The sequence below is a fragment of the Ochlerotatus camptorhynchus genome, unplaced genomic scaffold, assembly GCF_037179485.1.
Source record: "Ochlerotatus camptorhynchus isolate MF236.1 unplaced genomic scaffold, CSIRO-AGI_Acam_v1.1 ptg000085l, whole genome shotgun sequence".
In the NCBI taxonomy this organism is placed as follows: domain Eukaryota; kingdom Metazoa; phylum Arthropoda; class Insecta; order Diptera; family Culicidae; genus Ochlerotatus; species Ochlerotatus camptorhynchus.
Genome location: NW_027040575.1, coordinates 6560052 through 6575174, shown reverse-complemented (window position 1 = coordinate 6575174; position 15123 = coordinate 6560052). Strand labels below are relative to the sequence as shown.

At 39.2% G+C, this 15123-nt stretch overlaps 1 protein-coding gene across 2 annotated transcripts in view; it reads right to left on the bottom strand.

Annotated features, from left to right (window-relative positions):
- Positions 1–15123, bottom strand: part of LOC135698365 (receptor-type guanylate cyclase Gyc76C-like) — a 200199-nt gene that overhangs the window by 8664 nt on the left and 176412 nt on the right. For both annotated transcript variants that reach the window (XM_065218293.1, XM_065218294.1), the window contains exons 7-11: positions 9651–9867; positions 5199–5376; positions 4905–5101; positions 4401–4694; positions 3775–4107 (exon numbers count right to left, since the gene is read on the bottom strand). In XM_065218293.1, coding sequence (XP_065074365.1) covers positions 3775–4107; positions 4401–4694; positions 4905–5101; positions 5199–5376; positions 9651–9867 — 1219 coding nt within the window. The remainder of the gene's footprint in view (positions 1–3774; positions 4108–4400; positions 4695–4904; positions 5102–5198; positions 5377–9650; positions 9868–15123) is intronic.

The following is a 15123-nucleotide window of genomic DNA, read 5'->3' as shown; positions in this document are numbered from 1 at the left end:
TTGCGCTTCTCTATCAACGTCTCTGATTGGACGAACTGATCCTGTCACGGACCGAAAGGTGAAGAGGATAATGAAGGAAAACTCGAATCTCTCTGTGCAAACGGTGGCTCTTAAAATAGTAATGTCACCTGGTTTTGTTCGTATAAAAACAGAATTCGACAGAAAAATCACGAGCTCGACGTTTGTACCATAGAGGTAACTCTAAGACCAGAAGGTCCTGAAGAAACGAGCTCAACTTTTTGGCTCAGCTCTGGTACTATCGTCGGTCCCAAGCTAATCGATTCACCCCTCGAAACATAGGAAAATCCACTAACCCCTCATTTTATCTGTCAAACTTTCATAGCGAATCAAAACTAACATAGTGTAGTACTGGAATTTATACTAGAATGGGCTACGTTAGTCGATTTGCTTGGGACCAATAGGCTAGGCAAGTAGTGAGCCAATTGAAAATCGTTAGTTTCGCATTGATTGTTGTTTTTACTGCGAATATTTGAAGAAGTTTTCATCCGTTGTTATGGACGATGAAACTTATGTCCTATAGGATTTCAAGCAGCTTCCAGGGCTGGCTTTCTATTTTGCTAAGGCCAAAAATGCTACAGCTGAGTATTTCAAGACGAAGAAGGCATCGGAATTTCCCAAAAAAAAAACATAATTTGGCAAGCAATTTACACGTCACTACAGAAACACCAAAAGCCACAAAGAAAATCCTTTGTTGTGGCCCGATTGGAGTGGTACGAAACAAATCAAGTGAATATTGTACCAAAAACTGCAAATCCGCCAAATTGTCAAGAGTTACGTCCAATCAAGATATATTGGGATCTGATGAAGCGGAAGCTTTCTGGAAAGATACAACGAATTAAAGATATCAAACACTTCTAGCAAATTTGGACAAAGACGGCTAGAATTGATAACTGGTACCACTGCTTCGTACACGCAAACCAAAAATCTATTACAATGCATGTTAGTTCCGTTTCCTATCATCCTCTGTTCATTAACATGGCAACGAATGTTAGAAATTGACCATGCAGGCGATGTACACGCTTATTCTGGTCAACTTAAAATTGAGTCGAATGTACTCATCTCAGCGGCAAGTAGGGCTACTCAAAATTGAGTAGCCTTATGTTGACTCACTTTTGAGTAAACGACGTTCTCACGTAGACTGAGTCAAATCCACTTGGCGGTATTTTCAGTTCCGGGGAGGGTTTTTGTTTTGAATTTTATTCAAGAAAATGGAAATTGCCTGCTCCGGATTCATTTTACCGGAGCAGAAAATGGTTCAACACCGTTTCCCTAAGCAATTCGTACTTACCTGAAGGCATTTCAGTCGGTTTGAAGTAACATTTCCTATGAAGTTTCCTCGGACATGACTGGCATTTTTTCCAAGTCCAGAATTTTGCTGACTGAGTGGCTTTTACTCAGTTCGACATTTCTCGTTTACTCAATTTTTGACAACTTTATACATCAGACGTAAGTGAGTACGATCGACTCACCTGGTGAGTAAGCAGAAGATAGCGTGTAATGGTTTTTTGTCTTTTTTATTTCGTGTTCTATACGCTTTCGACTATACCAGTAAGCTTGTAGAACGACGCACATTGTAGAATATTGTAGAATGACGCACACACTTGCCTCGATTCTCTCCAGCAGAAAAAGCATTTGAAGTCGAGTACACGGTAATCGAAAAATACCCAATAATGACTACAAAGTAAGCATTTTCGAGGGAGAATTGGACTACCCATTAAATGAGTAAACATATTACCCATTTATGAGTATTTGTTACTCAAAAATGAATACTTACTACTTATTATTGTAGTTGTAATTACTCATAAATGGGTAAAATTTTACTCATTTAATGGGTAGTCCCAATCTCTCTCGAAAATGATTACTTTGTAGTCATTATTGGGTATTTTGCGGTTACCGTGTATGTATTTTGCGGTTACCGTGTACGCTTCATTTTAACTTTTAGGCTATCCATATTCAGAAGCATGGAGAGGAGTAGTGGAAAAAGCACAGGTCTGATAATCGCGCAACGTTCGTGGTTCGAGTCCAGTCCGGCAGTCTGATTCCTAATTTTTCCGACATAACTAATTTACCTCACTAATACACTCTACATTTTTCGGTCTCCAATTTTCTTGCATTGGACCGCAGCTAGGTATATCGCATCCTCGGTTCATGCGGTCTCCACTAACATCCTCTGATGATGAATCCCACATAATTGTAAGCGAATATTACATCCCCCGGTTGGGTGAGTAATCTTTTTCGTTCACCATGTTCAAATTATATTAAAGCACAGGTAGAATATTCGCTACAATGCTGACGTAGTGGTACGAAAGAAATAGAAGATTTCGCCGATATGTTGGAGATCCAAGCAGTTTTGTTTTTTTTTTTCCTTTGATTTGTTTACCGTGCTGAGCACCAATGCTACCGACGCCAGAGAGGCAGCTCCCACACTTGGACCCTACATATCGACCACTTCAACTCATGAACCGGGGACCAAGATCAGAGATGTTATGCTTCAGAACATTCCGATAGCGCCAACTGGGATGTAACCCAGGCCTGCTGGGGTGAGAATCAAGCTTACCACTACGCCACCAGCACCGCTTAGCAGTTTTGTTAAATGATTCGTTAATATGAAAATAATGTGTTATAGGGGAAATGGCTCTAATGTTGGCCTATGGATCTAAGATTGGGCCCATCGCTAAAAATCTGCTATTTATTAATTTTATCTAGATGAACGGACGGTACTAATGGAAATTTAGTCTGCTCCGGATTCATCAGAGCCCAATATATATTGATTGGACGCAACTCTGGTATTCAGCTATCCTTGCATGTCAGTCTAGCATGGAAATTAGTTTCGGAAATAATTCATGTTGGAGAATTTTTGCGATTGTCACATATAATTCCACCACTGAATTGTTCCGATGATTCAGTATACTATGCTGACATAATCTCGGACAAAACACCGTAAGCTGCTACGCTTGCTTAAAATGCAGCCAAGTGGAAAAAATAATCAAACTCCCTTCAGTCAGCACCAAACACGGGCAAAGAGATCAACCCAAATTGGAGTTCAGTTTACTCAAAATCGCAATAAGTGCAGAAACTCAGCGATGAGTTAATGTGCCGAAAATAATTGACAAAAATTTTACTCAGTCTAGGAGTAATATTTACCAATAGACTGAGAGAATCTAATCTTTGCTTTTCTTAATTTTTTTTTTCCTGGAAAAACATGACGCAGATTTACTCATCACTGAGTTCCTGCACTGTTTGTATAAGTAAACTTAAATCAAATTTGTGCTGATCTCATTGGCCGTGTAGAACCACGAACAATCGTACCAGTAGACCCTGTATAGAACGTGCATGGAAATTTACATAACCGATTAATATGCTCTTTTAAAATCAACAGAACTGAAGTGAAGCAGATGAATTTTGAAAAACGACGATGCTGCATTTCCGGTACAAAGAACCCATTGAATTAGACGAAAGAGTAGGTATTAGGGCGGTTCACATTTTTCATTTTGCTCCAAACGCAGTATAGCAATCAATTCCTAATCTTGATATACAATTTCAATAATTAAGGGCAGATAGAGAGTCTACCGGCAGATAGAAAAGCTAGGACGAGGATAACCAAGCAGTTCTTACATTGTGATACGTACGAAGTTTCCGAGGACGATCGGAACCTGATTTGGGAAAATTGAAAATTTGATCCACTCTAGTAGGTATACAATCAAGCGAAAACCGCAATGAAAAATGCAGAAACCCCTTTTGGGATGTACTTACCTTAATTAAATCGTGTACTAACGACGCTATAAATAAATCATCTAGTTTGATATCTTCGTTTTCGATGATATCGTACAGGCTACCCTTGGCACAGTAATCAGTGACTAGTAATATCCGCATCGGTTCGACACAGGCCCCGATGAAGCTATTGATGTTATCGTGCCGCAAGTCCCGTAGCAGCCGCATCTCCTTCATGATCTCTCGGGAAATGTCCTTGCGGCGGGAAAATTTTAGCTCCTTTATGCGCACCACCACACCCCGGAAGCGGGCCGTTGGCGTGAATACCTGGTTCGAGCAGCGTGACCCAAATGACTGAGCGCTGGCCAGGCTGAGCTGCACCCGATGGGAAGGAATACAGAGAGGAACCATGTTAGCAACTGAATAAATGAATAAATGCATGGTAAGAGCTTTATTCGGATGGAAGAGAGCTGCATGAATAATAGCGTTGATTTGATTCGTTCGAAACTCGATTATGAATGGCAAAACTGTTGGGAATGATGCAGTCAACCGAACAACACATCTTAATTACCTCATGTGAGTCAGAGGCATTCAATTTCGTGAATTAATAATGATCGGAAAGAAGCTTGGATGATTTCCCAAACATTTCATGATTTCCCCAAACTCACCTTACTCGGAGATGAAACTATCTCCGTGTTGAAGTATCCTTTGATTTCACTGGAATCTATTTTCCAAAGCAAACCTTCGATCTCGAGTTCGATTTTCCATTTACGATAGATGCTCATCATGATGACACACGCACAGAACAGAACCAGCCCAAGCACACCTGCTATCACCATGGACGTGACGTGAGATTCATCCTTCGTACAGTGCTCGTTCATGAATCCGCAGGAAGGCTCATCCATCGGACGCTCCGACCCAGCCCAGTCTATTGCTGTTCCCGCTCTGGACAACTTGAATTCCTACGAATACGAAGCCAACGGGAAAAGATAAAATAATAGAAGACAATTGCGGTCAATAAGGGAAATCCACTTAACCGATGACAGGGACGGAGAGGTTGGCTTCACTTATCAATTGCAAGCATGAAACTTTCCATAGGGATTAATAAGGAGTGAGGATAGGACGAAAAAAAAAATCACCAAAATAAATTAAAATAACGACGACTCACTCACTGGGATTTCATCGCTTCGCTTCTGGGCAGAATCGTTGCTTTGCTGAAACTGCCGCATCTGGAAGTGGGCCACCGGTTTCATTTGGAAGTCGCAGGAAAAGTTCCCTTCCGTGTACGGTTCGTACTTCAAAGCCAGCACCGAAAAGTTCCCCTCGGAGTCGCCAAACTCGTCGATTCTGATCATCGCACCCGCGATACCTATTAAAAACAAGTTTTGAAAAACATGCCTTCAGGTCGTTAGGATGTCGAAACCCAATAGGAAGCGTTGTGCTCCTCGTCCGTCACTGTTACTTACTTCGGTAGGTTCGGTTCTGAATGATTGTTTCGATGATCCGTGTCCCGTTGCTGGCAACTTCTTGTATAACGTCGCTCGTTAACGGCCGATGCACCTGTTCCGCCTTCAGAAGCTTATCCAAAGCCCAGGCATACAATTTTACCGAATCGTACAAGTAGGCAGCATAGATTGAAACGTACTGTAGAGTAGAAAGCATGGAAGGAAAAAAGCAAATTAAAAAGAATCACTTTTTATCTTGGTAAATTGAAACGCTTGGGGAGAGTGGGTCGGAGTTTTGAAAGAAACATTCGAAACAACGTGACAAATTATAGAAGGTATTGAAAAAACACCGAGAACATATTCAAGGTTAGGTACAGACAATTGTCTAGTACCGTATTTTTAATGGCCTTTCGTCATTTTCAGTGTTTGGACATGGTTGCTAGAAGAAGATATTAAAATTTGATGAAAGTAAGAAGCACGACTGTATTACAGTTTTTGTAATAAATCAGTCAATCAGATCAATTAATTTCATCAGCTGCTAAAGCATAGCATACCATATGCGATTGTACTAATCGTGGGTGACCATATAATGTTCAACTAATACATTTTGTAGAAAATATCGTGTGTTGACCCAGAAAATAATACACTTGGGATTAGTGATTTTCCCCACACAAAAATAAAATCTACAAAACAAGCATCGCAATATACACATGGCCAAATCATTACAATAGCCGGGGAAGGGAGGGTAAGTTAATCCAACATCTACTAAAGAAGGTGCAAGGAACTCATGCAACCTTTATAAATGTCACAGAACGGAAAGAGTTGTGTTAGTGGGAGGGTGATTGATTAGGAAACTCTTTTCCTCATAATAGAGCATGTGATAAATCAGTAATACAAATTAAATATAAATAGATTAAATGAAAAGATCTCACCAGAATGGCCTAGTGATTTTGCAGCGTCATGTTTTCGGAAATGCATTATTTAATTTTCCATTCCATTTCCATTCCATTTCCATTCCATTTCCATTCCATTTCCATTCCATTTCCATTCCATTTCCATTCCATTTCCATTCCATTTCCATTCCATTTCCATTCCATTTCCATTCCATTTCCATTCCATTTCCATTCCATTTCCATTGCATCTCCATTTCATTTCCATTTCATTTCCATTCCATTTCCATTCCATTTCCATTCCATTTCCATTCCATTTCCATTCCATTTCCATTCCATTTCCATTCCATTTCCATTCCATTTCCATTCCATTCCATTTCCATTCCATTTCCATTCCATTTCCATTCCATTTCCATTCCATTTCCATTCCATTTCCATTCCATTTCCATTCCATTTCCATTCCATTTCCATTCCATTTCCATTCCATTTCCATTCCATTTCCATTCCATTTCCATTCCATTTCCATTCCATTTCCATTCCATTTCCATTCCATTTCCATTCCATTTCCATTCCATTTCCATTCCATTTCCTTTCCATTTCCATTCCATTTCCATTCCATTTCCATTCCATTTCCATTCCATTTCCATTTCATTTCCATTCCATTTCCATTCCATTTCCATTCCATTTCCATTCCATTTCCATTCCATTTCCATTCCATTTCCATTCCATTTCCATTCCATTTCCATTCCATTTCCATTCCATTTCCATTCCATTTCCATTCCATTTCCATTCCATTTCCATTCCATTTCCATTCCATTTCCATTTCATTTCCATTTCATTTCCATTTCATTTCCATTTCATTTCCATTTCATTTCCATTTCATTTCCATTCTATTTCCATTCCATTCCTCCTCACGCTAGAATGTGCCTATGGCTTGTTCATGCTTACGTAAGATATTACTGAGACCCCTCTCTCCCATGTAGGTAAACGTAAGAACATTTCTAACACCTCCTTCCCTAGGTTCTTGCGTAATTATTGAATGCCTCCCTACACCGAAATAATTCAGGAGTGATTTGAGATTTGGGCGTAATTGCTTTTGTAACCAAACACGTCAATCGCCGATTACTCGTGAATAAAACCTCAATCTCGTAAATCAGCTATGCCAAATGAAAGAGACATAATTCATTCACCTTATAGTGTCATTAGTTATCGAAATTGAGGTTTCATTCGCGAGAAATCGGGGATTGACGTGTTTGTTTACAAATGCAAGTACGCCCAAATCTCAAATCATTCCTTTATTCAGAGTGTGGATATGCACCTTTGTTTACAAACAAATGATGTTGAGGTGCAAATGATTTGCGATTGTTTGCGATAACATTTTCCGAGTGCACACCGCAAAAACAAAAATGACATTACCTTCTCCGTCCTTTTAAAATGCTGTGACCTAAGACGCTATCTTAAGCACTTTGAAGTTCTTCGGAGTTCAGTGAACTGATATTTTATACGTCGAATCATTTAAAAGTTCTCCAAGCTTCACAGCATCATTCATAAGATCCTCTCAGAAGACTTCTGAGAAGTTTTCAGAACTTCAGAGAAGACGTGCTAATTTTAGAAAGCACTTCAGAGAAGCATACTTTGTCGGAAGTAGTGCACTATGTTCACCGTACAGAACGAGAGTAAAATCGATTGTCACTAGTGGGTTGTTCCGGTTTTCAACTGTATCAATAATAGTAACCTCGGAAAGGCTCTTCAGGGGTACATCGTAGATGCTTGGATAATTTTAGAGTAATTCAAATGAACCACAGAGTTGTTAATGGTTCTTCAAATAAGTTTAGGAAATCTTGAAAATGCTTTGAAAACCTTAATTCATCGATTTTAGAATTTCAGAGTCGAGAATAATGAATAACCTACACAGCAAAAAAATAATTTTGATATCACATCAAAGTGGATGCACTACAATCATGTCGAAAATTTCATGTAATTTTTATGACCACATAAATAAACAAATGCAGTAAAAGCAGCGTAATGTCAGTTCATGCATTGTATTAATAATAATTTTGTCCTTTTTAGCAAGTAATATTACACCATATTTTCGACATGATTGTAGTGCATCCACTTTGACGTGATATCAAAATTATTTTTTTGCTGTGTAAGAAAAGTTCAGGCTACTTTAAAGATGTCCAGATGTACATGAAAGTAATTCGCGTGTCACTTTTCAATAGGTCATATCTACGTTGATCGATTCGCTTTGTAGACTTTCTGTTTGAATCACCACGGCCGTGTTAAGATTGTTCCGGATATTTTCAACACGATCTGGAAGAAGCATCTATTTTACCCCGACGGTTTGATTTCGGCTACAACATTTTTTTTAAATATTCTTGCATAAGATTCAAAAGGTTACTTTTAATATTCAATTTGTATTCATGTAAATAGGGCTTGAAACCATCAATTTGGTTGAACATCATTCGAATTTTTCACTGATGATTTTCTTAAGGTGGCCAAACTGCCCCACTTTCTCCTACTATTTTATATCAATAGCAATATTTGAATTCCAACGTCAAAATATAATCATATAATTTTCCAGATTTCACAATTTAACTGGACCAGATATTTTTTTAAATTACCTGGCAACGCTGCGTACAACAACACCAAGCCAAAAACAACATGTATACGCCACAGCTCACTACACGCTAAGATTAAATAACCCAAATGTAGGTAATCGATTCCTCCAATTTGAGTTCGCTTAACTGAACTACTTTTGTACTACATTTACAGAGAAATATGTTTAGATCAATTTTACCAATATTTGTGTGAAATCAGATTTACAGATTATTTAACGTATATTACTGGAAATTGATAGTTCACAGACACCATATACACGCTCAGGGAAACTCGACTGACCTGAAGGAGGATCCAGAACGACCGATAAAGTGGCCACATTATAAAAAATGTCCTAGAACCTTGTGATTTTTTCTATGTTGTTCAGAATCCAGAGATCAAAGCGTATTTTACATGGAAACTATATTTTGGGGCATAGTGGCCATATTCTGGATCTCCCGATAATCTGAATTGACCGATAAAGTGGCCACATTATAAAATTTGTCCTAAACCTTGCGGTTTATTCTATATTGTTCAGAATCATGAGATCAAAGTGAATTTAACAAATATTAAATAAAGTGTAAATTTATGTCGATAGATAGTGGCATTTCCTACTTCACCGGGAGCTCGGGTTGATCCCGACCCTCTATCTTGGTCCGCAAAAGCCACCACCAATTGATTCAGCAGAGTTTTTCCTTTGAGAATATGTACAACATGTTGACTGAAACCGTTTGGCAGCCGAAATATTCAATTTAGTCGCGGTTTTGTCAATTTTTGCCCACTGTGCATTGTTGGGTTCATATCCGTTCGAAATAGATAGGTTAAGTGCGGGTTGTGCTTAGTAGGGCAGAAATAAGATCAAAAACCCTAGTTCCACCCAACGGTAAACGGATATCCTTCCGCCATTCATATAACAGTCCCATATAAATGAGAATTTCATAGGACGTGGGACTGTTATGGGATAAGCGACAGCAACGGTACTCACCTTGGCGTACGACTGGAACAGCATCGGCATTTTGAACGTAAACGGTTCCTTCTGGTTGTATTCGCGAACTTTATTAGTGAACTGTTCAAACTCTGGATGAGGCTCGGAAGCAACCACCACCAGCAAACTGCGGCCGCGCTGCAGAAACTGGTCCATGTCATTGCAGTTTTTGTGATGAGACACTCGATCCAACCGCCAGAGGTACTTTTTCGATTCCCTGCAAAGTGATTATGGAACGTAATGAACATGTCAATCCAGTTGCTTTCTCGTTTTCTAATAGGCATCAAGGGCCCATGGACGCTAATGGAGTGTTGACGAGACGATGTTTATGTTTGTGATTTTCATTAACTGAGCAGAATACCTACCATAAAATACCTATTAGCTCTCTTCAGAAATATTACAGACGATTAGCTAGATGTGGGTTGCAGAGTTCTATGCCACCGCTCATGAACGGGGAAAAATGGCGCTTTGATGTTTCAGTCAATTAGAAACTTTGCCGGGTAGGTGACATGCTTTTGCGTAATCGAAAACACCGTACTCAGTGGGTGTTATGTTGCAGAGATAATTTATTTTTACTTAACAGGTTGCATGCATCTGCAAGCTTGAAAATATATGGCGATATTTCTGTTCGAATATCGTTTGCTCGATAATAGTCACAGAAATGAATATTCATTGGGTGATATATACTCTTAACATAAAAACCGTCACATTCCCCGTAACGGTCGTCACTTGTAAGCGATGGATTGTTAAGTCAAAATTGATATAAACTGCCTGCGTTAGTCAATGAACCAGGAAAAGTTAAAAAAATCTTTAGTAATATTCAAATAAAGGGTGATACGGTCAAAATTTGGTCAATATCAACTTGACGTATTTCTTTCAATCTTGCATTTAAAAAACCTGAACACCCCTCATTTTGAAGGTGTGTGTGTGTAGAATGTTGCTCCTATTTTGATTTTGGAATTCACTCTTCAGTTGTCAAAATGCCGTCCAAGCAAGAAGAGCAGCGTATCAAAATTTTGCTCGCGCATCGCGAAAATTCGAGCTACTCGCACGCAAAGTTGGCAAAATCGCTAAAAGTTGCCAAATCAACCGTTACAAATGTAATTAAAGTGTTTGGGGAACGTTTGTCGACAGCCAGGAAGTCTGGATCGGGGGGAAATCGAAAACCGGAAGCCGCTGAGACGACAAAGAGAGTTGCCGGTAGTTTCAAGCGAAACCCTAACCTCTCTCTCCGAGATGCCGCAAATAAGCTGGGTGTATCGTCTACAACCGTGCATCGAGCCAAAAAACGAGCCGGACTATCGACTTACAAGAAGGTAGTGACTTCAAATCGCGATGATAAACAAAATACGACGGCCAAAGCGCGATCCCGGAGGCTGTACACGACGATGCTGACGAAGTTTGACTGCGTGGTAATGGACGATGAAACCTACGTCAAAGCCGACTACAAGCAGCTTCCGGGACAGGAGTTTTATACGGCAAAAGGAAGGGGAAAGGTAGCAGATGTTTTCAAGCACATGAAACTGTCAAAGTTCGCAAAGAAATATCTGGTTTGGGAAGCCATCTGTACCTGTGGCTTGAAAAGCAGCATTTTCATAGCTTCCGGGACTGTCAACCAAGAAATTTACGTGAAAGAGTGTTTGAATAAACGTCTGCTGCCTTTCCTGAAGAAACACGGTTGTTCCGTACTGTTTTGGCCGGATTTGGCATCTTGCCATTACGGTAAAAAGGCCATGGAGTGGTACGCCGCCAACAACGTGCAGGTGGTTCCCAAGGACAAGAACCCTCCCAACACGCCAGAGCTCCGCCCAATTGAGAAATACTGGGCTATTGTCAAGCGGAACCTAAAGAAGACCAAAAAAACTGCTAAGGGCGAGCAGCAGTTCAAGGCAAACTGGCTTTCTGCGGCGAAGAAGGTGGACAAGGTGGCTGTACAAAATCTGATGGCAGGGGTCAAGCGTAAGGCCCAGCAATTCGAATTTGGAAAAGCGGAAGCCTAACTGAATATTTTTCCTGAATTTTATACTAATTGAACTTGAAAAAGAAATTTAATTTGATTTTTTAAATAAACGGTTTCACCGATTTACACGCGTTTTCCCTTGACCAAATTTTGACCGTATCACCCTTTAAACCAATTTGCGATTCTCCTAATCGACTTTTTATTTTGTTAACAACTAGGCTAGAAACACGTTCCCTGGCATATTTGACGCATTTGAGTAATAATTTGAACGGCGGATAGTCAAATGATCGTAAATAGTTTGGAAATCAATAGCTTCAAACTTATATTTGATGAAACTGCTAGCTCACCCACGCTTACTACCCATATACACCCAAAAATGCAGTTTGATTTCGTACTATGCGAACAAAGTGATAACTTAATCAATTGTCTAACTGTCATACCACAATGGATCAAATCTGGTACCGCTCTTAACTCTCGATGGTGCACCGTAACGTGAGTAGATCATCTTTTCGTGGTACGTTACAAGATGTAAGATCTACCACCGATTCCTAGTACTGACTACTTCAAACTAGGGGAACAGGATTTTTCAGTAATTGAAGGAACACATCTTAGTCCTTGTTACTTTTTATGCCTTGTTGATAGTGACAAGACTCGGCTTTGTTGATCTTGAAACAAGGAAAAAATGAGATAGTTAGTCTTCATTATATGTGATTTCTAATCTTCTATTCGTTGTTCCCTAGCTTGAAATGATTAAGACTAGGGACTAAGCTCTATGTAAGAAATTTGTTTATACAAGGCATATATTATACATCAAAATTTATCCTAGGGACAAAATAGAGAGTTTTCCACCAAACCTATAATCCTGAATACGTCTCTGGTAATCGATTGTTAATAAAAACTGAAGAGCAATTAAGAAAAGCTCAGCAACCATACCCGAGTAGAAGAGAATATAAAACCAATAGCAAGCTTTATAATTAAACAATGAATATTAAGCTGCTGAAGATCAAACCAATAGCAAAATGAGCTACTATAGAAAAAATAGATTAAATAAAGCATCAACATCATGGTTTTACCGAATCACGAACTCTAGTCGACTGCATGATCATATCAAGTGTTGAACAGTCACCTATGTTAACTTGTTGCATGTAAGTGAAAAACGGTCCAACAGTTTCTTCGTTTGTCAAGGTTTATGGTGGTAAATGAAGCCCTTGAAAGCTGCTTTTGTGTTACCTGACGAAGTCGTAGTTTCCGCTATCACCAGTCTCAAAAACATGTTTCTCATGTTTTCGCTCCAATTTGGTTGAAAGCGTTGGATAATTTCTTTAACATGTACAAATTACATAGTTGGACATGTTAAACGTCAAATATCAGACTTAAAGGGCTCATTTTATACGATAGATGAGGAGATGAAAGTATAGAGTTGATAGTTCCGTTAGAGTACGGCAGTGTGAAAATTGTATATGGGTCATTCCAGCTCAAGTGGATACACCACCTGTGGTCGATGTCACCGATTTGAGCCAAACTTGGCCAAAACGCTTATTTTGCATTCTGAATCTAGACCCCTCTCGGCTACAACTCTGGATTTTTCGAGATGTTTAGAAATTTCATCTTTCGAAAGAGATTACTCCACAACCAAATAAGCTTTTCGTGATCTTAGAACGTCAATTTAAAGGTAACTGTCATGTTCTTTTTTTTTCGTTGATTTGTTTTCCATCGATCTTGTTTTCCGTGCTGAGCACCAATGCTACCGACGCCAGGGAGGCAGCTCCCACACCTGGACCCTACCTATCGACCCATCAATTCATGAACCAGGGACCAACGGCTTTACTTCCTTTCCGAAGGAAGGCGTGATCAGAGATGTTATGCCTCAGAACATCCCGGCGGCGCCGACTGGGATTGAACCTAGGCCTGCTGGGATGAGAGGCAATCACGCTTACCACTACACCACCGGTGCCTTTTTCTGTTCTTCTTCTACGCATTTGAAGCTTATTGCTTATCGAATATTTGCTTATTGCGTGCTCTCAACTTAGTGTTCGCACTTCCACAGTTATTAATTGAGAGCTTTCGATGCAAACATCAATGCATGAGTTCACTGTTAACGTTACTGTCATGTATCATCAGCAAAACCATAGTTCAAAATCAGTTTGTAAACCATTAAGTACCATGTTTTGACTGCCACCTTTATGCACCCACCGCTATTTCTGTCTTTTGTCAAAATCTATTTTCTTTACTAGTGCTATAGTGCTCTAAATTAGTCATCTTCAATGAATCGGTTCGATTGGTTAGAGGAAAACTGATGGAAAAATTCTACCACCCCCCACGCTATTCGGAGGATGATATTTATTTTACATAATTGCGTTACGGTTTTACATAAATATGTGTTTGCTACCAGTCAAGTGAGAGGAATAATTTTTGTAGTGCTCCCAACGTTGAAAATATACCTCTTCTTATCTAGACCAACAATTGAAATATGCGGAACAACCAAACGTAAACAATGGCTCGAAAATCTCGAAAATCATAAAACACCCACGCAAACTAACAATGTCATTCGATAAAGAAAGTTTGCTGATTCAGATGCTGGTGTTAGATTGCATGGATGAACCTTGATTTTCGAGAAATTTGCGTTGAAAGCCATTGTTTACGTTTGGTTGTTCCGCCTATTTCAATTGTTGGTCTAGTTATGTCACCAGGCAAATTTTGTCTTCTGAGAACAATCATAACTTACTAGGGTAGAGCGCTACTTCGTCGTAATCGCCCATTTCCGTTCTATCGATCAGAAAAGACCAATAATATCAATGACTTCACCGTGCACAAATCAAAAATAGATTTGCTCCGATGCGTTAGTTCATTAGCTACAACATAAATCCTTTTACAGCGCATTGTATGAATATTTACGCTCATTGTTCTCAAAACAAAAGAAGCGCTTCTACGTTTATCCGTAGGACGAAGAAAATCTAATGGCGTTTCAATGCGTTTGGACGGAATTGAAACTCGTAGAACGAATTTAGAATCAAGAAGCAGTATTAGATTTTAAACAATATCTCAACAATTTGTGACTCTTTATCAAATCTAACGGTACGTATGGAAAGGTGAATAAATTTAAAAGTCATCTTTGACAGAAATATTCCATTTTTAGTTAAAACTCGTTCAGAAAAGAGAGGTAAAGTGCACGTTGTGCTTAGTAGGACGGAAATTAGATCAAAACCCCTACCCTACTATACTAATACTTAGACATAAATATAAGTCTGCAACTGTTTCCTGTGCGTAGCTTCAAATGCGTAGAAGAAGATTATGATAGTAACGTTCATGAATGAAAGTTGTGTTATCAAAAATGAAAAATAAAGGTTCAACGTTTTTTCTTTATAACTATAAAAAAGGCATTCTCGCTCGTGAGATTGTATCTAAAAAAAATAATTAATTACTCAAATAAGGGTATTATAAAAGTAGCAGCTGTCTTTTCCTTTATTTAACGTCGGTCTCTGTTCCGCAATTTAGTGCCAATCACCGACGGAC